At 36.7% G+C, this 21,825-nt stretch overlaps 1 protein-coding gene across 2 annotated transcripts in view; it reads right to left on the bottom strand.

Annotated features, from left to right (window-relative positions):
- Positions 1-21,825, bottom strand: part of NCKAP5 (NCK associated protein 5) — a 750,489-nt gene that overhangs the window by 385,152 nt on the left and 343,512 nt on the right. For both annotated transcript variants that reach the window (XM_054574978.1, XM_054574979.1), the window contains exon 4: positions 5,490-5,623. In XM_054574978.1, the coding sequence (XP_054430953.1) occupies positions 5,490-5,623 (134 nt within the window). The remainder of the gene's footprint in view (positions 1-5,489; positions 5,624-21,825) is intronic.

The following is a 21,825-nucleotide window of genomic DNA, read 5'->3' as shown; positions in this document are numbered from 1 at the left end:
GAGCTCTGTCCTGTTGATTGTCCAAAGGTCAATTGACAGCTTTTCTTATCTTGTTATGTTTTACTCCTTCTAATGATGTAGGGGAAATGTTCTTTTAATGTACTAGACAGATAAGGAGGCAAGAGGGAACACATGAGTAGAACATTTAAGGGCATATTATCCTCTTCAACACATACTTCTATGCCAGTTGCCTACAGCTTCCAAATGGGCAGAAGAAAATAAACCCTAGGATTCCATAAAGCCTCTGAGAGCTGCTAATGTGAACAGCAACCAGTGAACAAGTTAAGCAGTAAAATTATCTCCATTTCCCTCTCCTAGATGTTCAGCATGCAGTGGACTTCACTTAAGCATATCATTCAACTGTGATGGGAGAAAACCCCATTATAGCAAGCAAAGCAATAGCTAAAAGGCAGTGGAAAACAATGCAGGAAGAGAAGGTCAAAACAGGTGCGGAGAAATCCTGGAGGTTGAGAGTGAAAAGTTGGGCTCCATTTGGGTGATTTTTAGTCAATTATGGGTGACACAGCTTAATTGTTCCTTTTACTTAAATTTATACTCCATGGTTTAAATACACACACACACACACACACACACACAACATTTCAAGGCTACAGAGAAATACTAATTGATCCCTGATGATGCTTTGGGTATAAAAGGGTTTGCTAGCTGCAAATAGTTTACAAAATATATCTCCCTGGTGGTGGCTCTACCAGGTTGATTGATTCTAATTTAAAGCTTGAAACATATTGCAGAATAGAGCTGTCACACTATACATACATGTATTATTATTGTGATCTATGCAATTATTAAGTTTATCTGGCTTGAATCATGCATTCACATGATAATATGTCCATTACAAAATGAAGTCTGGCATTCCTGAATCTGTATAAACTTTTCCTTCGTTTGCAGCTAATTTATAAATGTGTTATTTTGTTCATAGGTGTACATTAGGCTTCTGTATCTGGGATGTACATTTTTAAAATTATTTTATTGATTTATTAATTGATTGATTTTGGAGAGAGGGGAAGAGAGGAAGAAAGAGAGGGAGAGAAACATCGATGTGAGAGAGAAAGATCTGTTGTCTCTGGCATGCACCCTGACTGGGGACCACAACCACAACCCAGGCATGTTTCCTGACCAGGAACTGAACTGGTGACCTTTCGTTCTGTGGGACGATGCTCAACCTACTGAGCCACACCAGTCAGGGCTGGGTTGCACATCTTTTGAGGATACATATTGTGTACTATCTTACTGTACAACCAGTAAAAGTGGTTCACTGGCTGTTAAGAACAGGACCTTATAATAACCTACACATTGATTAGATTGTTTCCAAAGGAACCAACTCCAATAGATGTACAAATCATGCATGGTTTGCATGAAATCAGTACACTGCAGAGTTGCTTATTTCTTGACAAGTCTGTTTTGTTTTAAAAATCATTGTTTTTCCACCTCAAGGTACTGTACAGTATTCTTTGGAAGTGTTTCTACAGTTGAATCTAACTGATGCACAAACACTTCCTTTATTCAGGGTAGAATAATGAAGTGGGGGTTTCAAACACTAATTATCTTCACATAGGAGGGAACAGTGCCGTAGCCTCAGTGCACAACATTAACCTTAGCTAGCTGGACAATCACAGTTCAAACAAACTGTTAAAGGGAGGGTGGGCACAGTAGAATTATAGGGGGTCACAAATCTAATCCCATATAAAACATGCTCAGCCATGTATACCACATAGACAATGGGTTAAACTAGCATTATGACTCCCAGAAAGCATCTTTGATTTATATCAACAAATAATAATACAAAGAAGGGTCAGCCCTAACAATACCACCACCTGCCTCTAAGTACCACCTTATTGAAGCATTCCTTCATCTATAGAGAAGGCTTATTTTGAAAGTACATTTTCTTCTTCTCTGTGTTTACATTAAAGAATGTAAATAGATCAATCATGTTTTTGATGGCTGCCTTCATCTCCCTCAGTGCAGGCAATTTCTGACTTATGAGCTGAGAACTGATTATGTAACCACTGGTCCATCTTCTCCCCCGCCTCCAAATTTTGGACCACCCTGATCATTATATCCTAATCAAAGATCAGGAGGGCATAAGAGATTATGGGTGAATGTTTGATGGTGACATAAAAGAGAACTATTCATTCAAACATTTTTATAGATTTTTATCATCTAAGTGATCCCATTACTCATTGCCACAGATGATCAAAAATGTTCAAACTTGCCTTTAGGCCAACAGGCCCATCACCTAGTTGAAACTGCATAAAATCAAACCTCAGACTAATTTTCCAAAATCTGACAGCTGAACTCTAATGCCCACACACACCTAATTGTCCCAACCCCTCACTTAAGTATTCAATTCTCCTCCAATATCTTACCTCATCCCTGAGTCTGAGACTGAGAATCTTCTTAACTATTGTTTGGATACTCCCATGGCTGCAGTGCCATCAAACATACCAGAAAAATACTTCACCCAACTCAGCCTAGGCTTCAGCATCTCAGGCCTCTGTGTTGCAGGGTCATAAAAGAGGTATTAAAACACATTATCTATTTAGATGTTCCCATGAACTTGCAGTATAGTGCTTGACTTGAGAATCTTGAGCACTGGAATTCACCTTGTTTGTTATCACACAGGCATGGACCCAGCACTCTTAATTCATTTAATGTGAAATTCAGAGGCTGCTTAACTTTGTAGATATAAGTGACATAGCAGAAGTAGTACCACTTCTAAGAATTAATCCTAATTTGCACCATCTTGGAATATTGTCTATTATATCGTTCAATGCCATCTCTAAAGGGGCCTGTATGATGCATTTTGTTATTAATTTATGACCAGAGATTATGCATTTGTCTTTAGGGAGTAGTTGTATTTGTCTATGAGATAGGAATTACATATCCTCTTGTTTTCCCTTTTATCTGTTCTGCCAGGAATCTTAAAGCTAAATTAAATACTCATTCTCAAAACACATGTTGGGGTACATAAGTATGAACCCATGCCACATTCCTCTTTTGTGGTATTTATTTTCTGTTTTTATTTTATCAGCCTTATTGAAAAATAGCCTTGTACATCATAAGCCACTTCACAGCCTTTGAAAAGCTAAGTTATTAACATTATTTTAAAAAGTAACCTCATCTGATGAACAATACTCAAAAAATGTCCAAATCTCAAAGTCCACATGTCAGATATCATCATCTATAAAATAAAGTCCTCAATCCAGGAGAAAGGGAGAGAATATCATGAACATAAAACTTTTTAATTCAATACAATAATTTAGATTATATAAATTATTTATGTGAGCATTTAGATACTGCCCATGTCAATGGTAATGTGCTACAAGCATGCTCTGTCATACTGAGAATTTTACAAGACTTAAATTATGGTAACAGAATTGTTTAAATTACCATAACTAGAAATATCTTACAAATCAAAGTTTAAAATGTAAAAGGCAATCAGAAAATTTTTGAGTGGGCCTAGTTAAATTATTTCATAATAATGTTATCCGTTATATGTGTTTTTTCCCTATCTTTTGCTCATTTACCTTAGTTATCTGGCTATAATTAGACTTGAACTTTGCAGTTTCAGTGAAGTTTTACATAAGAAAACATACTGGGGGCAAACAAATCTTCACAAAAGCCATATGTAAAACCACCACTGTTTTACATATAATTATCTTCTCTTTCAGCCTGTGATGAAGACTTAGCTTTTGTGCAACTCAAATCTCTATGGGGTTGTCATTTCATTTATAGCAGATGACCTGGAATCATATAAAAATAACTTGCTGTTCCATATGCCCCATACCCTGAAAATCAATAGCTTGAATATAGAGATGTCTTAATTAGGCAGTACAAGGGTAGCAAGATTTGCCTCCTCCTTTCTTATATTATTAAAATGGCAAGTATTACAAAGCCGTGCTTGTTTTAAAGTTGCTTTGGAGTGGGGATCTATTAGTTCAAGTTGGGAGTTATGAGGTGAGAGTTGCCATCAAACCAAATGAAAAATTGAACATAAGATTGTGTAAGTAATAGCCTGTGAGCAGTGGGACATGAACTTGTTAAAATATTGATTAGTGCATTTCTATAGCATCTGTGTATTATCATGGGCTTGAAGAACGGAACAGGGTGTTAAATTATGATTGAACTCAGAGAAGTCATCCATCTTTTTTACCCTGTCCCTCCAAGAAGCCTCTAAGCCAATGTTGTACACATTTGTGGTATTAGCCACAATGAGATGAATCATCTAAAGGTCCAACTATGTACTCTTTTCACAACACATCTGAAAATTAAGAATTATTATAAAAGCCTCATAATGAGGAAGCTATATTATCCATCACCGATCACAGCAATTTTTAACCTTTTTCATCACATGGTACATATAAACTAATTACAAAAATTCTGCAGCACACCAAAAAATATGTATATTTTTACTGATCTGACCAAAAAAATAGGTCTAATTTGGATTCATTCACAGTGGATAGCTGTTATTGTGTTGGCTGTTGTCCTTTTTTTTTTTTTTAAATTTAATAATCTAATGGAAAAGAGGTCAGTGCCCCTGACTAAATAGATAATCAGGTACTGAATATTTTTTAAATTATTGAGGCACACCGATTGGAATCACTGGTGGATAATACCCTAATCCCAATGGTAAATTAAAGGTAAGATCTGCACAGTTTGCTTGTAAAAAAATTTAGGGTAACTCCTCAAAATTGATTCTGCCTGGGAGAACCTCAGAAGAAGAAAAAACAAAAAATGTTTTCCTGATTTTATAAATGATGAAGTGAAAAACAGAAGTGAAAATAAACTGTCCCTCACAGGATGCCCAGGTCTGGTCCTAGGACTGTAATTGCACACGTTCATGTTTAATCCACAGAACTGAATAGATTTTAAATAACAAGTGGAACCTTTACCTGGCCCTACATTAACTATAATTGAAGACTAAAAGATTCTGACTGTGACGGAATTAAATCTAAGGAGAGCTACTTTTTCAGAATCCTCTTTCGAATTCAAGTTGTATCTTTTTAAAGGAAAGGAGCTCATTGATTTTTTTTAACTACTTCTTAATGTTTATTCTAAGTTATGAGTAAGAACTTACTGGATGATCAGATTTACACTCTCTCGCCACCTTAAAAATAGGATTATGATGACCAGAAAAATTTCATCCTCCTGACTGGCCTTTCATAGGATGTGCCAACAGACCACAAAGCCACCAAATCTTGCTGTAAGACCCTTTGGAAAGCTATTAGGGAAGAAAAGACAACCAGGTTCAATAAAGCCAAGGCTATGTGAGGTGCAAATGAAGTTTCAGAGGCAAATGAAGGTCCAACTGCAGGAAGATGGCTTGGACAGAAGACAAGGTTGAAACTCTTGGGAAATTAGCCAATCAGATTCAACAGAAGCTTGCACAATGGAAATTCATGGAAAAGTGTGATCAGTGCAGGGAGACATGCACCTTCTGAAGCAAGAAACTGAGCTCATAACCATACCTGGAGAATTGCTGCTGCAGTCCACGCATCTGAATTCGGTTGCGTTCAGACTCCAGTGTTACTTCCTGCAACCGCTTCTCACTCTGAAGACGTAGGTGTCTCTCCTCTTCCAATTCATGTATCAGCTTCTCATGCTATAAAAGGAACAGAGGAAATGACTTTTAAGAAGGTGTTTCTTAAATATTATGACAAAAATAATTAATAATAGCTGTCGGTTACAAAGTGCTAATTTGGATTCTATATGTACATTAATTAATTTTGTCCTTGTTAAAAACACCAGGAAGTAGGTTCTATCATTAATCTCTTATTATAGACAAGGATTAAAGACATCTAAGTAATTTGTCATAAAAACCAGAAGATAACAGGTTTTCAATCCTGGCTGATTTGACTCTAATGCTTAAATAATTTCCACTAAACCAGGTGGCTTCCTGTGCAGATATGAAGATCTATGATCCAATAATACTATCAAATGTATAATAATTCAAGTAATAATGACTCAGATCATTAGTGCCTGTTCAGAATTATTTCATTTCTTCAATCTCTGGTATATGCTTTAAAAGGAACATTACTGTGTTTTATAGAAGGGAAAAGAATTTCAAGTTTATTAGACCATGGAACTCATGAGAATAAGGTTGAAGAATGTTTTTATTTTGTCTAATTAGATTTTCACAGATAAAACTAGGCTGAACCACCCACTGTATTTATATTCCCAGAAAACTAGCTCATCTCATAAATGCGCATCAAAAATTAAAAGATGGACTGGATGACCCAGTATAGATTGTTCAGCAAAAATCAATGCCTAAAACTGGTAAAAAGCACAGAAGATCAGATCCTCCTGACACTATGGACTCAACCATGCTAATGTTGTTTTTGTTTTGTTGTTGTTACTGCTTTTTTTTTTGCATGTTATGCTGTTATTGTTGTTACTAAATTAAGCACTTTGCATATAGAATATATATTCTTTGATGAAAACCAAAGACTCAATGCCTGATTATGAGGGACCTAAATTCTTAAAGGAAAAGAAGGGAAGTAGAGACCTCAGTCTTTAAATATATTAGACACTGTGACTTTGTACCATGGATTACCCAGGATGAAAGAGTATCCGTTGGATGGGGTATATTCACAGGAAGTACTAACAAAGATGGATTTTCTCCAGCTCTAACTCACGTGGAAAAGGTTCTCCTGACGACCATGAAAAACACACTTGGTCATAATCTGGAAATGAAGATATTCTAAAAATACTGAAACACACACCCTTGCCGCTGCACCTTTGACTATGCTTTTTCTCCTGCTTAAGCCATCTCTTCTAGAATCTTTTGCTTATCACTTCATTGTTCTTTCCCATTCCTGAGTTTCAATGGCATTTACAATTTGTAACACCCATTAGGTCCTCATTTATTTTTTCTATTATTATTTTTCATAAATATTTACTGTAATTCTCCAACTGGATGAACAGTTGCTTGAGGTTAGAACTACATCAACTATGCATATGTATTTTTTATTTAACATATTACCCAATGCATAGTAGCACTAGAAATATCTGCTTATTGATTATGGAGCTGGCCTTTTGCTAAGTAAGGGTTTTAACTTCTATGTCCTTAACTTTTCAATGGTCCATATTTGACTCCCACAATCTGTTACTTCTACTGGAATTAGAAAAAGTTAAATCAAAATCAAATCCATATTCTGTCATTTTCCAGCAGCTTTGGAAAGGAGGAAAAACATGGCAATGGAAGGGGAATGTACTAATTAACATCAAAGCCCTGTAGAAAGAATTAAAATGGCAAATTTTATATTTATGTATACTTAACCAAAATAAAAATAAATTAAAATATAAACTCTTCACTCATTATCATACATAATCAACATTACTCTCTGTATAGACTCATTGGACTAAAAGGAACATGAGTAAATCTCCTGTATTATAGAATTTGGAAGATTGCGTTTTGCTTCCAGAAACAGGCAATAAAAAATGGTGTATGTTTAGAAGTATATCCTATGAAGGATGTGAAGTTTTACAGAGAAAATGGCATTACTCCTTCACTCAAAAGTAAAGAATGTTATAGATTCACTCATTATTATATTGAAGAACCCCCAAGATCTCATACAGGAGGTTTTTCATATGGATAATCTTCCTGTCAAGTTGTTAACGCCTTTTCAAGTATGAATAGATGATACCCTTACAATACAGAAAAAGTTCCAGGGAATTCTAAGAATAATGAAGGAAAAAATTATTTACTAAAATATATTTTCTTCAAATGGTATATATTTCAGTTAAACCATTAAAGCTCGACAAGCCACACCTACTTTCTAAATCTGGAAAAAAATATCTTACTTAAATTATAAAATATGGCTAACAGTAGCAAGAAGAATGTATCAATGGATTGGCCAGACGTTTTTCTTTTTTGTTGTTAGCTCTATCCTGGGCATATACTAGCTTATCCTCAAAACAATTTTGATTTGCTCCCGTAGGTTTGCTCTGCATCTTTTCCAGCAGGGAGACTAAAGGGGCTTGAGAGATGGAGAATGGTTGGGTGTTATTTACATAGTGCCACTAGTAAGAAGAGCAGTAAGTAAAGACATTGTCATGAAATCTGGGTTACCAAATTTCTGTGGCAACATCACTCTTTCCAGCAACATCTATGGGCTGGGCTGGTTTTAATAAGTTATCATAAGAGAGCTCTAAGATTATTTTTCAAAACTCATTGGGCCTCGTATTTGTATTTCTCTCAGTTTCATTTAACAAGATCACCTCTTCCATTTCTCCTCCTAGGATTTTCTTGTCATCGCACCTAAATTGCCACCTCAGGGACACAAACACTGGCCCCAGGGCTGAGTCTAAGAAGTGACATTAAACACATGCTCACAGGAAAGTTTGCCAGCTTCCTTCTCTCCCTTCCCCTTAGTGACATAGACTTCACTTACTCTCACTCAAAAGAAAGTTTGCATATTTTTCTCAACAAAAACTGACTTCAAGTGGGTGAACTTTGAACCCTCTGTTCTTCCATAGCTTCTGTCTCTAACTCTGACATAAGTTCTGTACGAAAATTTTTAATTCAAAGAGCACATTACAGTTTGCAAAATATTCTCACCATCATTACTATATCTAGTCCTCAGAACCAGAGCCCAGTTTTCCAGACTCTAAAAACTTTTTGTTTTCTTACTATGATCAGTTCAGTTATAACTTTTATTTTAAAGGTGCAAATTTATTCCAATGCAGTTACTATATCAGGGGAAATCTGAGCATGACACAGTAATCTCACATTTGCTTGTGCCCTATTTTATTCACGAGAAACATGAGTCAACACAGAAAACTGCATCCCTCTGAACCTAGCACAGAAACACACAAATCACACACACCTCAGAGACCCACCAGCGCTCTCAGTCCTCCCTGAATGGGATGAGCTACCGCCATCTGCAGATGGAAGTACACTTTATCCTCCCATTACAATTTTCCTTCTGCTGCTTCCCAGTAACTTAAGCTGCCAATGGACACTTCTACAAGTAAACTACATGCCTCTTTCAGGGTAAAGTGCCATATTTAACATATTACTTCGGCATTTCTTAGTCATCTAACACATATAAAACTTAATTGCCCTTTTTACCAGATTCCTATCTTTTTTTAATGTGTCACTGAAAAATTTCACTTACTTACAAGCCCTGAGCAGTGATCTTTAGGAACAGGTATATCATGTTACAGCAGAGCTGACTATACATCACGCTGGAGACAAAGAAATCTGAAGGGAGCCTAGAATTCTAAGGTCCTTTCCCGACTGGGGCATAAGCAAAGAGTTGGGCCTTTGACAAAGAACCAAACATAAAAGCAAAAGGAAGGTATATTAAGTCCAAGTTTTTGATATCCCAAAAGAGCTTCTCTATATCTCACAGCCTTCATATATACCTTAAACTTCCTTAAATTTAATTATTACTCCCTGGTTAAACCTCCAGAGGAGACTCGACAGTCTCCCTAGGTAATCCATTCGATCTTTTCTAAACCCTCTCCTGACAATTTTCCAATTGCTTAAATTGTTTCGAGTATCAAAAAGCCACTTCTATCCATCTGTTCCCAGGAAATAGAGAAAAAATCTACTGGCTTGACATTATTTTCTAATTTAATAGAAAGTTCTGCTTAGCAACAGAGCTATGTATACACCCACATGCATTTATTCTTTTGCTCAGACCACAATTGTTTACTGAACAGCGACTACATGCCAGAAACTAGACCAGAGAAGGAGACCAGCAATGAGCCAAATAGACATGGTTTCTGATTGCAGTAGATCTACACATAAGGGGAGAGGGCAGGAATTAAACAAACTCACAGAGATAAATATATCAGTATAAGCTGATAGGTAATTAAGGGTTTGCTCAGAGATGACACCAAGAGGAACTGATTCTATTTGGTGGGTTATGTGAAGGTATCTCTGAGAAATTAACGTTGAAACTGAGACCTCTATGGTGATTAGGAGTTACCAGATGAAGAGAAGGGCCCAGCACTCCAGGCGAGGTGAATAGCGAGCAGGAAGTTTTTACTCACATGTGTGAAGAACAAAGAGACCAGTGTGCTGGAAGCCTGGCGAGCAAGGGGATGGGAGATATGACAAAGATGAGAGTACAAAAGCGAGGCCATGGGCACCATTAAAGCCACATTAAGGATGTGGGATTGTATCCAGAGTCAAACAATAAATCATTACCAAGGTTTAATCAAGTGAATGATAGGATCCAATAAAGATTTTGCAAAGATCAACTGAAAGAATTGAATTAAGAAGCTAAATAACAGATTGGGAAAATATTTAAAGAGGAAATGGCAAATACTCCCAGCTTCTAAATTAGACTCCAATCTAGACTGCTAACCAAATGGTTTTGGACAAGCCACTTAACTTAAAGTAACTGTTTAGGCTAGTTTCTTCTGTGTATCAGGGAGAATAAAATTGCCCAAAACAATTTCATAGTATCACTGTGAGGAACGACCAAAATAATGTATGGTAAAGCAGTGTAAAAACTTGAAAGTCCCATATAAAAATAAGATATGGCTAACTGGAATTATGTAGCTTATATTGTTTAATATAGTTTAGCTACTTTTGATAAATTCTATACATATTGGGTTGGCCAAAATGTTTGTTAGGTTTAAGCAAGTAAAAATAAAAGACACAGTTTTCATTTCACCAATAACTTTACTAAATGATATACTCACCATTTGTTCCACTACCTTTCTACCACCTTTCAGAGACCTTCATAATTCCATCTTCCCAAATTTTTTTATCTTTTTGAGCAAAGAAATCTTCCAGGAGCCTTTTGCATTCTTCTAGGGAACTGTCATTTTTTTTTTCCATCAAGACAATTTTGCAAAGACTGAAATAAATGAAGATCTGAAGGCACAATATCTGGTGAATATGGTGGAGGAATAAGAACTTCTCAGCCAAGCTGTCACAGTTTTTGCTTGGTCATCAAAGAAACATGTGGCCCTGTGTTATCCTTATGGAAGATGATGCGTTTTCTGTTGACTAATTCCCGATGCTTTTCATCGAGTGCTGCTTTCAGTTGGTCTAATTGGAAGCAGTACTTGTTGGAATTAATTGTTTCATGTTCTGGAAGGAGCTCATGACAGAGGACTCCCAATCCCACATGTACAAAACATCACCTTCTTTGGGTGAAGACTGGCCTTTGATGTAGTTGGTGGTGGTTCATTTCACTTGCCCCATGATCTCTTCCATTCCACATTACTTTAAAGTATCCATTTTTCATCACCTATCACAATTTGTTTTAAAAACAGAATATTTCTAAAAAGAATATTTAAGTAGAGCATTGCATGCAGAAACATGGTCAAGAAGGTTTTTGGTTTGTTTGTTTGTTTGTTTAACTTATGTGGATCCCCAAATCAAAGCAAACAATTTTCAACACTTGATTTGGGTATTTTGAGAATTTTGGCTATCTCCCATGTGATATAACATTGATTATCCTCAATTAATGTCTCAATTTGATCTCTATCAACTTCAACAGGTCTGCTGGACTATGGAACATCATCCAGCAAGAAGTCTTCAGCACAAAACTTCACACACCATTTTTGAGCTTTCAATCAGTCACAGCACCTTCGCCATGCACTTCACAAATCTTTATTTTTTTGCATTTCAGTTCCATTTTTACCTTTCTTGAAATAAGAAAGCACAGTATGCCAAATATGTAGCTTATTTCCTTCCATCTTCAATATTAAAATGGCTACACAAAATTTCACCAACTTTGATGTTCTTTTTTAATTGCACCCTGATATGACAGCTGTCACACTACAATCTAACAAAATTGTTTCAAATGAAGTTAAAGACAACTAAGTGCTACTAGAGCCATCTTATGGAGAAAAAAAAACAATTGAACTTTTTGACCACCCCAATATTTTAGTTTTTAATGATCAGTCTATGTTAAGTAAATATTATAATATTTAAATATATATACTTAAAAAGCTCAAAATGTTTTCTTAAGTAGATCAAATTTTAATACTGAGGAGAAATAGATTTTGGATTATATTTTAACATAAGACCTGAGAGACTAACAATCACAGATGCCCTCTAAAATTCATACAATCTTGTGTTTAGACTTCTATAAAAGATATTATTGTTAAATCCTACCACCTAGTATGGTTTTGAATAGATGGCTTAGTCTGTGGTGTGCCAAAACTGTAAGGGGTTAGCCCTGGTTGGGAAGCTCAGTTAGTTAGAGCATCATCCCAATATACCAAGGGTGAGGGTTAAATCCCCAGTCAGGGCACATGCCAGAATCAACCAATGAGTGCATAAATAAGTGGAGCAACAAATCAGTGTCTCTGTCTCTCCTTTCTCTCTCTCTTTCTCTCCCAACCCATCCTCTCTCTAAAGCCAATTTTAAAAAAACTTCGGGGGCTAACATTAAGATATTAACATGATTTCAAATACAGAAAGTCAGTAAATACCTCTACCCCAGGTCTAATTATATTTTGTGATTCTAGTCATATCAGTGGGTGATAATACTGGCGAACTTAGTTACAGAAGATTCAAAGAACTTTGGAAAATGGGGGAATTTTCCTGCTGTGGAAATTTTAGTGCCAGCATGTATGGTCTGGTTTGGAGAAACATGCACCATAACAAGAGAGCAGTCCCCACACACATTCCCAACACTCCACACGAGTCCTGCTTAGTGAGTGACATGAGGCAATCTGTGCTGACTTAATGCTTTAAGAGATACATAATAATATAGAGAAAGATATATGTTTCTGTTTCAAAAGTTTCCCTGAAATGGTATAATATACTTATAGAATAATATCTTATGATCAATAAATCATGGGAAAAATATTAACACCCTTGGATAAAAAAAGAAGGATCTAAAAGATGGTGAGAAAAGAAAAGAGGTCATTACAGAAGGCCATGGAGATTAAACGATATTCCTGGGTATTGATTTAAAAAAATGAACTCATTAGCCAAAGCACATATATGCAGAAGCCACAGGCACATACAACAGTGTGGTGATGGAGAGAGGGAAAAGGGGAAAGGACGGGGGAGGAGGGCAAGGGCAGGAGATACGAGGACATTTGTAATAGCATAAACAAAAAAAAATAAAGAAGAAAGAAATGTTAAATCTGGCCAAAAAAAAAAAAAAAAAAGCTAAGTACTGTGTAATAGGAATTTCAAGTTAAACAGACCTTGGAAAATACAAGTACTTATGATTCAATGACACAAATATAAAGCAGAGCATTAAGTCTCAATAATCAATTCAAAACTTCAAGATCGGCTTATTAATTTGTGTCTAGACAGTCACACATATCACCATGTGTTTACCCATCAATATCCAATATATACTGCAACATTTAAGGTTACACAGAGACCGAGAATAACCATTCTAATTCTCTTACTGCCTACTGAGAATCTAAAATAGACAAGCGATTTCTTTTCTTCAGTAGTCCATAAACCAGACACACACAAGCAACAAAATTAAACTGTTGTTTTTAATGGAAAAACCTCTATGTTAACCAATTTCTATTCAAGCCAATGTAAAATGGGTCTAAATTAAGCATTAGCTATTGCACCTAATTGCAGTCGCATTTTTGCTTTTCACACAAATTGCAATATATTTTCCCTGTAAGGCTCCCTGAATTCAATATTCCCATTACTTATGAAAGATCCAGTTATCCTAGAAGCAGAGAAACAGATAAGGAACTTAAGAATTGATTTTTTTAAAGCCCGTATTGTTGGCTGTAACAGAAGAATCAGAATCAGATTTTGAGATGCTAGGAAAGAAGCTGCCCAATATACATCCACAGTGCTGATAACATCACCCAAGACAGACAAAGCTTTTATTCTAACAAAAAAAAAAAAAAATGAAAAAGATACAGAGCTTGGTTAAAAAAATAAAGTGAGAGAGGGAGGAAAAGGTGAGTGAGAGAAATAAAGGACAGGGAAGGGGAGGGAGATAGAAATTTCAAGGGTAAAGAAGACAGGAGGATCTTAAAAATGTCCTCAGTACTCGACTGCTACACTGGAACTTCAACAGAGAAATGCCACAGGTGAATCCCTCCACACAATTTCATTTTCTTAGGCATAAATTATGTATATATTTATGACTTAGCAAAAGAATACAAAAGTGAGCTTAATGGGTGGATTATTTTCAGGATGGGTTGTACAGAAAAACATGGTAAAATGAAGACTTGGCATGTCAAGATTGAAAAAGACTATAAAGAATGTTGAAAGAAATTATTAAAAAATGTAGTATCCTACAAAGAGAAAATTAAGCTGTCTTTTGCTTATAGCCAGCGATCTTTATTATTTTCAACTAAGGTTACAAGTGAAGAAGAAAATAATAATATTGCATTCACAATATAAGGTAATGAGGTTTTTTTAATTATACAGCTAAAAAAAAAGGACAAAAAGTTATATATTGATCCAGTTCCCACATTTTTCATCACTTTAAGAATCTTGATTTTCACCATCATGATTCCTTAGGTGAAGAAAGTATGAGATTAGCACCCTGAGTTATTATTGCAGTGGGCAGTTAGACAGAAGTGAGCAGAGCAAGGACAGTGGACAAAGTATGGGAAGGTCACCAGGGCACATAGCCATGGTTGCCAGCAACAGGCTATTGTAGAGTGGGACCTTGCCCCCAGGGTGACCTTTTCTTCCCTAGCATATCACTAGTCATGTGGTAGACCCCCTTAGAGGAGGAACAAGGGGGTCAGAGAATAGCCTCATATGATTCCCATACAAGCCCTTGCATAACCACTGCCTTTAGTTGCAAGCCCTTGGAACAATGAGGTTCATATCAGCAAGTTATCTTAGAAACAAAGCCTTGGGTTTGTTGACAACAGAGACAGTTTTGGTCATACTAGAGACAACATCTAGGTCTCAGTTGTGTTTTAGCTCCAGGCCCAGAAAAGCAGTGAACCCAGGCAGGATGACATCATGGCTGATATCAGGACCAGCTGCAGTGACTAAAGACCCCGCGGCCCAGGCACCAACCAACCAGTGGCGACCACAACCCTGAAAAAATATACCTGGAACCCTGATAAATATTCTATTGAAATTTGCCCCTGGAACCTCCCTCAAAATCCCCTTAAAAGCCCTTGGGACTGAGGCCTGAGCTTGGCTCTCTTTATGGAGCTTACCCATGCCTTCCCTTCCCTTTTTCTTCCCTCAAGGCATGTACCTTTGCTTTCTCTTCCCTAAGCTTCAAGCCTCCCCACCATTGTTGCCACTGTAACTTGTTTCCAGAGCTCATGCAGCCCAGCTGGCTCACTGCCATGGCTCACTTCTTCAACCCCCATGACTTTCTAAAGAAACTTATGTTTGTATTTGAGTCTTGGCTCTGAATTTTTTCTTAGCCAGAATGCAAATACTAAGACTGCTGAACTGAAGGCCAATGGCGGGTAACATTCTGGTGCTACCTCACCACTATCATTATCATTTTGGTCCTCCCATTAACTTGCTATGCAACTTTAGGAAATACTGTTACCCGCTTTGGACCTCCTTCTAAAATGTTATGGTCCATTTCAACTCTCACATGCTATGCATCCATGAAATTAGCCACAATCACAGTGATGGGGTAACATATTACTCCAAAATAGGGCACCTTGGCATATAGAGTATCTTAAACTGAAGGAGTTTGAAAAAACAACAGAGGGAGGGAGGTCACTGTGATGTCCCCCACCCTTGATCCTTTTCCCTGAAGCAGGTCATAAAATCCTTGGGTGAGATGTGCCCTCCCTATACACAGGAAGAAGGAAGACATTCTTTTCACCAGAGACAGAGAATTTGAGGCTGAGAAATCTGTACAAACAAACCTTGTTAAACTAAACTTTATCTTCCTAGTTACTTCTTTGTCACCTGCTACCCCTAACCCAAACCCCTAAGTTTTGTCTATTCTTCACAAATTGATTGTTTCTTTGTCTAAAGCTATAAAAGCTTTCTGTTCTGGTCACTTCTTCAGGTCTTCATTCTCTTGTGAAGGCTCATGTGTTCATGTAAAAATTCAGTAAAATTTGTATGCTATTCTCCAGCTAATCTGTCTTACATCAGTTTAATCCTTAGGCCCAGTCAGAGACCCAAAGAGGGTAGAGGAGAATTTTTCCTCCCCTCAACAGCAAGAAAAATATAATTACTAATGATATGAAGAGTATAATGAGGTGAAATGTGACATCTATAAGATGGGGGTATACAGATATTGGGGGTTAGTTATAGTAAAGATTTCATTTGATAACAACAAAAGTGACTGACATTCCTATATGGATAATTAAGTGGATGAAGTTATGGATTTGAGAGGCTAAGGGCATGTTTTTCTCTGCTAGTATAAGATAGGCAAGATGATGTTAAAATGGTAACATTATACAACTGGGAAGAGAGGTGGTGAAACATAGACCCTACAGGCATTGGTTTTGGTTTGGTTCCCAAACAGTTGCAGGTCTCAGTAGTACTATCTTGAGGAGAATGACAGATTCTAAATGATGTTTGAACAAGATCATTCTTCCTCAGGGTGGACTCCAGAGTGAAAGACTACCAGAACAGGGACAGTAGTGACTGCTTTTTTATTACTGTCATTCAATAGTAATGTTCCTTGGGTTGGAAAAGGCCTTTCTACTGGATGTGCCATCTCACTAACTTTCTAACTGTGATAATCTTTTCAGAAAAACATTTCCTCCCAAATGTTTGAGTGTCTGATGCTTTGGGATCACTGACCAGGGAAAGCAAGACATTGAGTAAAGAACCAAGCGAGCAATAGGCTTGGTATCCAGAGTTGCCTGCCTAATTCAGGCACACACTTTCCTTTACCCCAGTCATTTCCTGGAGCTGATTTGGTCAAAATGCTCAATTCTCAACTTTACTTAGAAAACAGTTTCAATTACCCACCAGTGGGTCCTTTTATAAGAAGTCAATGACTCCCTCTCCCCAGGTCACAGATCTTTCTCTGTTGTCATGTTCATTGATCACAACAACAGTAGCTATTAATCCATTCCTTTGGGTGCTCTCAGAAGTCAATTTTATTAAGTACCTCCCTACTTGATTGAAGTCTTAAATACTCTTTTCTCTTCTGTGGATTCAGTATATATTTTATACAAGGGAGAAAGAAGGTTTCAGTGTTTTTAAGGGTTTTTTCTTCTAGTTCTCTGCCCTGAACCAATCTATGTGCTTTAGGGCGACCTAGATTCACTTAGTCCCCATTTCACCGTCACACTTCGTTCCTGTCCTTCTTTCCCCTAAGATAACCACTGGAGAATCAGTGGATTTCCCCAGCAGATTCAGTTTCCAGTTCCAGCTTCGAGTCACTGTATTTCTTCTCCTTGCTCCTTACTGTAAAGGATTCTAAAATCTTTTATTCTCTCTTTTAGGTTCTAATCTTGAATTTCAGCTGTATTTACCATAAAGGTTAACACTTGCTCTGCTTTCTCCACATACACTGATGCTCCTAATATTCGACTTCGTTTTTGAAAAATTATGCTATATCTCTTGCTAAGCATTTCATATATAATTATTATCCCCTATCTCTTCAAAGAGCATGCTTCTCCTTTGGCAGAGATTGGGTCTTGTGCTTGGTAATGAAATCCCATAGAACACTAGCATATTGCTGAGCGTTCCAGAATGTTCAATACATTCTTGATGAGTTAAACTGAATCTTCTTGACCTCCGACTACTTCTTTTTGGTAATTGGCAGCCAGCTCTAGGTTTGCAAAGTTTGTACCAGCTACAGCGTCAGTCTTCCCATCACTCTAAGGATAATGGGATGAGATTTTCTTTGGTTTAAAAAACCCACAGATACATTTCATCCTGTTTGTCATTGTCTTCTTCTACCATTGCCTTTGGTCTCATTGATGCTCTCTTCCAACAGCCCAGAGATTGTAATCCTAGACTTCATTTTCAAAACTCTTATCTGACTACTCATTTTCACTCCTTAACTATTAAAGACAAAAACATCTTTTTTTTACAGAATTTACAGTAGCTTCCTTCAAAAAGCATTTATAATTCTGTTTTTTTAGGATAGCACATTTTATTATTCTTTTTAATCACTCTACATTTTACAGAACTGTAGGAGGAAAAACCTATTCAGAAGAAGAATCCGTCCTTTTATGTGATTGAATCCTTATATTCCTGCCTTTCCTTGGTGAATGGGTATAATTATGTATATAGGAAATTAGAATATTTGCTATGATAATTATTCACCCCTCTAAAACAGGAGAATAATTACAATATCAACAATAGGCTATACAAGTACTACTTACTTGAGCTTTCTTTTCAGATCTGCCAGACAAATGGCTTCTGGGACACAAGTAATACTAATTTCTCACAGATACTTCTTATTCATTTGAAAAAAGCACTAGAATGTGTTCATACTTCCAATTTCATTGTTGAAAAGTCTTTCCAAACATCTGGAGTGGTTTTTATATAGCCAGCCTTCACTATCTTATATACTAAACTATATTAAAAATTTTAAAACAATGTGATATTTAGCAGTTTGCCTTACCCTTGTTAACATATGCAAACTTTCTCATTCTATCATTCTATTAAAAGGTCAGCAATAATATTTAAAAGATCAATGTGGAACTAACTACAAGTTTTGGTTCAATGCTTTAATAGTTCATTTCATACAATTATCAAAGATAGAAGAAATTGAAAATATTACATATTGAATAATTAGAGTTTATAATATTTCAGGGATGTCAGGTTAAACAGAAATATCATTTTTATGAGAAAATCATTAAAGACCTATACATGTGCTGAGTGAGCACAGTTAACCTGCACTAGAGGAAAATGTATATTCTTAAAGGACAATCTGTACTTCAAGTGCACTTAACTCTTGGTTAATCACATAAATAAGGAAGATTATGACAGATAATCTCATTTGCTGAGTTTTGATATTCATGAGAGAAAGTAGATAGAAAACATGGCCCCATGTGGTACAAATAATAGTCATGAAAAACAGGCCACTGTAGACTACTGTTACCAGTAATAGAATGTCTGTCTGACACATGGCTGGGTATAGAAAAGCTCACAATAGAAACTCCTAGGTCATGACTATAGCTCTATTGTGTGCAACCTAAAAATGTGAGCATCAGAAATTGTATTCTCAAGTGCCCTTACTGTAATCTCCTGTCTTCGCCCCCGTTTCCACTCCTGGCTGACTGTTCAGTTTTCTCTTGCTTGAAAGCAGTCTCTCCTGGATGGTTTAGTTAGACCTGCATGAACACAACTAAGCTGTTCAGCTAGACCTCCACATTGATGCATTAGTATCCTTCCCTTTCTATAGGTCTTATAATCAAAGAAAAGTGAAAGTCTTCATGCTTGGAAAGGTACTTTTGATCACTAGGTACAACTGAGATCCTAAAAGGTGTTAAGTGTCCAGGGTGACCTGGCCCACCCTCAATCTTTATGGCTGTGCCGATGTAAAACCTCCTCTTTAAAGTGGCCTTTCCCAGATAGTTGAGAGAAGAGCAGATTTTGAATAACTTGGTGGAATTTTGCTTTTAGGCCAGTAGGATTTATATCTAAAACTTTTGCATACATTTATAAATTACTTTCCTGTGCAATATAAACTCTTATATATAAGCACAAAATTAAATTAATGATGATGGAAAGGCAATTAGCAAGATCATAAAACATTTTAATCATTACATTAGTGTCTTTAAAAGCTCTCCTAGAAAATTTTGCCTCCCTTTTTCAGAAAGCAGCAATGTTAAAACCCAAGGTGTTCACCCAGCCTTGAATGCAATATGAAATGTTGTCCCTTCACTTCTGCAGGTATAAACATGGATGCATCACTCCAAAAGTGTTTATTTTTATATAGGCTAGGACTCCCAGAATTGTTGACCAGTGAATCAGCTTCAGCATGTACAAAGAAAAGGGCTCCAGCTAATGAGATTTAGCTACCATTAACTACTATCGTCAAGTAAAACGTGTGCCATCACATAGGCATGCTGAGTCCTCACATCCGAATGGCCAGAGCAGCAGCTCCCACCTCTTAGACCAGGAGGAACTACACATGGCCCACAAATTACAAAGGGTTCGTACACTGAACATTATTTATAAGCAGTTATTGAATAAATAAAAGCACAACTATGGTAACACAGGGAGTCTGGGGCTTTATTTAACTTTTTTATGTAAAAAGGATCCATCTACTCAAGATTTTAGCCACTGACATTAAATCTGAACCACGGCCAGTGCCAGCAGCCCTCTGACATACAGGACAAAGAAACATGTACATACCTTTAAAATGCACCTGCCTAGACATGAAGAAGTTACAAAAGCAATTCCAAAACAAGTCAAGTGAGTGAGAATAAAATAGAAAGAAAAAATAAGAAATAATCCCATATCAAAAATAAGAATGATATTGATGATAAATTCTGATGGTGTTTTATTCATTTTTTATGTAGTACCCACTTAGTCCTCACAACAACACTAGACAGTTGGCACTATTTCCAAAGCAATTTTGTTCAAAGATTTTATTTATTTATTTTTAGAGAGAGGGGAAGGTAAAGAAAATGAGAGGGAGAGAAACATCAATCGGTTGCCTCTTGCATCCTTGAACCTGCAACCCAGGAATTTGCCCTGACCAGGAATTGAACCAGCGATGTTTTGCCTTGTGGGATGATGTCCAACCAACTGAGCCACACTAGCCAGGACTCCAAAGCAATTTTTTTAATATTATGAAGTTAAAGCCATTAGAAACAAAGAGCAGAGCCTGATTTCAGCATCATAGACCTTGGCTGTCCCCCCCTTTAAGTACAAAGGAGTATCTTTCCTAGTCTAGTAAACTTTTACTTCAATCAGTGAACCAGCTGTCACTAAGCCTCTCCCTGCTCATGGCCTGTTAGAAATTGTGAGATGTAAAAGAGATTTAACAGAGATTCTTTAGAAAAGAGATGGTCTTTGCCATTAAGTATATTATAGTGACAATCACCATATTGTTGTCTGTCTATGAGGTTTTTATTTTTATTTATGTTTAATCCCTTCACCTTTTTTACCCAGCCCTGCTACCCCCGTCCCTCTGGCAGCTATCAGTCTGTTCTCTGTATCTATGAGTGTTTCTGTTTTCTTAGTTTACTGGAGAGGAAGGGGATGAGGGGATGTAGGAGAGAGTTAAGGGAGCATAAATGGTGATGGAAGAGACTTCATTTGGGGTGGGTGAACATACAATAATATACAGATGGTATATTATGGAATTGTACCCCTGAAACCTATATAACTTTATCAACCAAAGTCATCCCAATAAATTCAATTAAAAAAAAGAATATTATTATAATTGCATATCAAACAATCAGCTAGCAAATTGTGACTGTCTAGGGCAGCGGGTGGCAAACTTCTCCGTATGCCACTGGATGGGAACTACTTTCGGCTTTATGCGCCATACAGTCCCTGCTGCAAATACTGAGCTCTGCTCTTACAGCATGAAAGTTGGTGTAGACGATACATTAACAAATGGGTGTGTATGTATGTCAGTAAAACTATTTGCAAGAACAAATGGGGAAGCAGGGAAGCTCAGCCATAGTCTGTGAATCCTTAATTTGGATTACCAGTTAACATCTCATGAAACAGAATCAATGTTAATTATTTATTCTTTCAGGAGGTGCTATTTCTTTTATCCCAGATTCATAAACTCCCCAGAAGCCATGAGGTTGGGAAACTGTCTTATTATTATTGAAAAACAAATTCAATCTGATACACCTTTCCCCAAATATAATGAAATTGTAGTCACTGTCAACAATCAAAAGATTAAGTTTGCACTTTCCAGAAAAGATGAGCTGGGCAGCAATTCTGGAAATCATGTAATATTTGTGCTTGTCAGTATGTTAGGAACAAATCTTTTACTCTATCCTCATGTGATTGTATCTCTGTAT

The sequence above is a fragment of the Pteronotus mesoamericanus genome, unplaced genomic scaffold, assembly GCF_021234165.1.
Source record: "Pteronotus mesoamericanus isolate MK-2021 breed Mesoamerican mustached bat unplaced genomic scaffold, CSHL_Meso_final contig_27, whole genome shotgun sequence".
In the NCBI taxonomy this organism is placed as follows: domain Eukaryota; kingdom Metazoa; phylum Chordata; class Mammalia; order Chiroptera; family Mormoopidae; genus Pteronotus; species Pteronotus mesoamericanus.
This window is presented reverse-complemented; position numbering and strand designations above follow the sequence as displayed.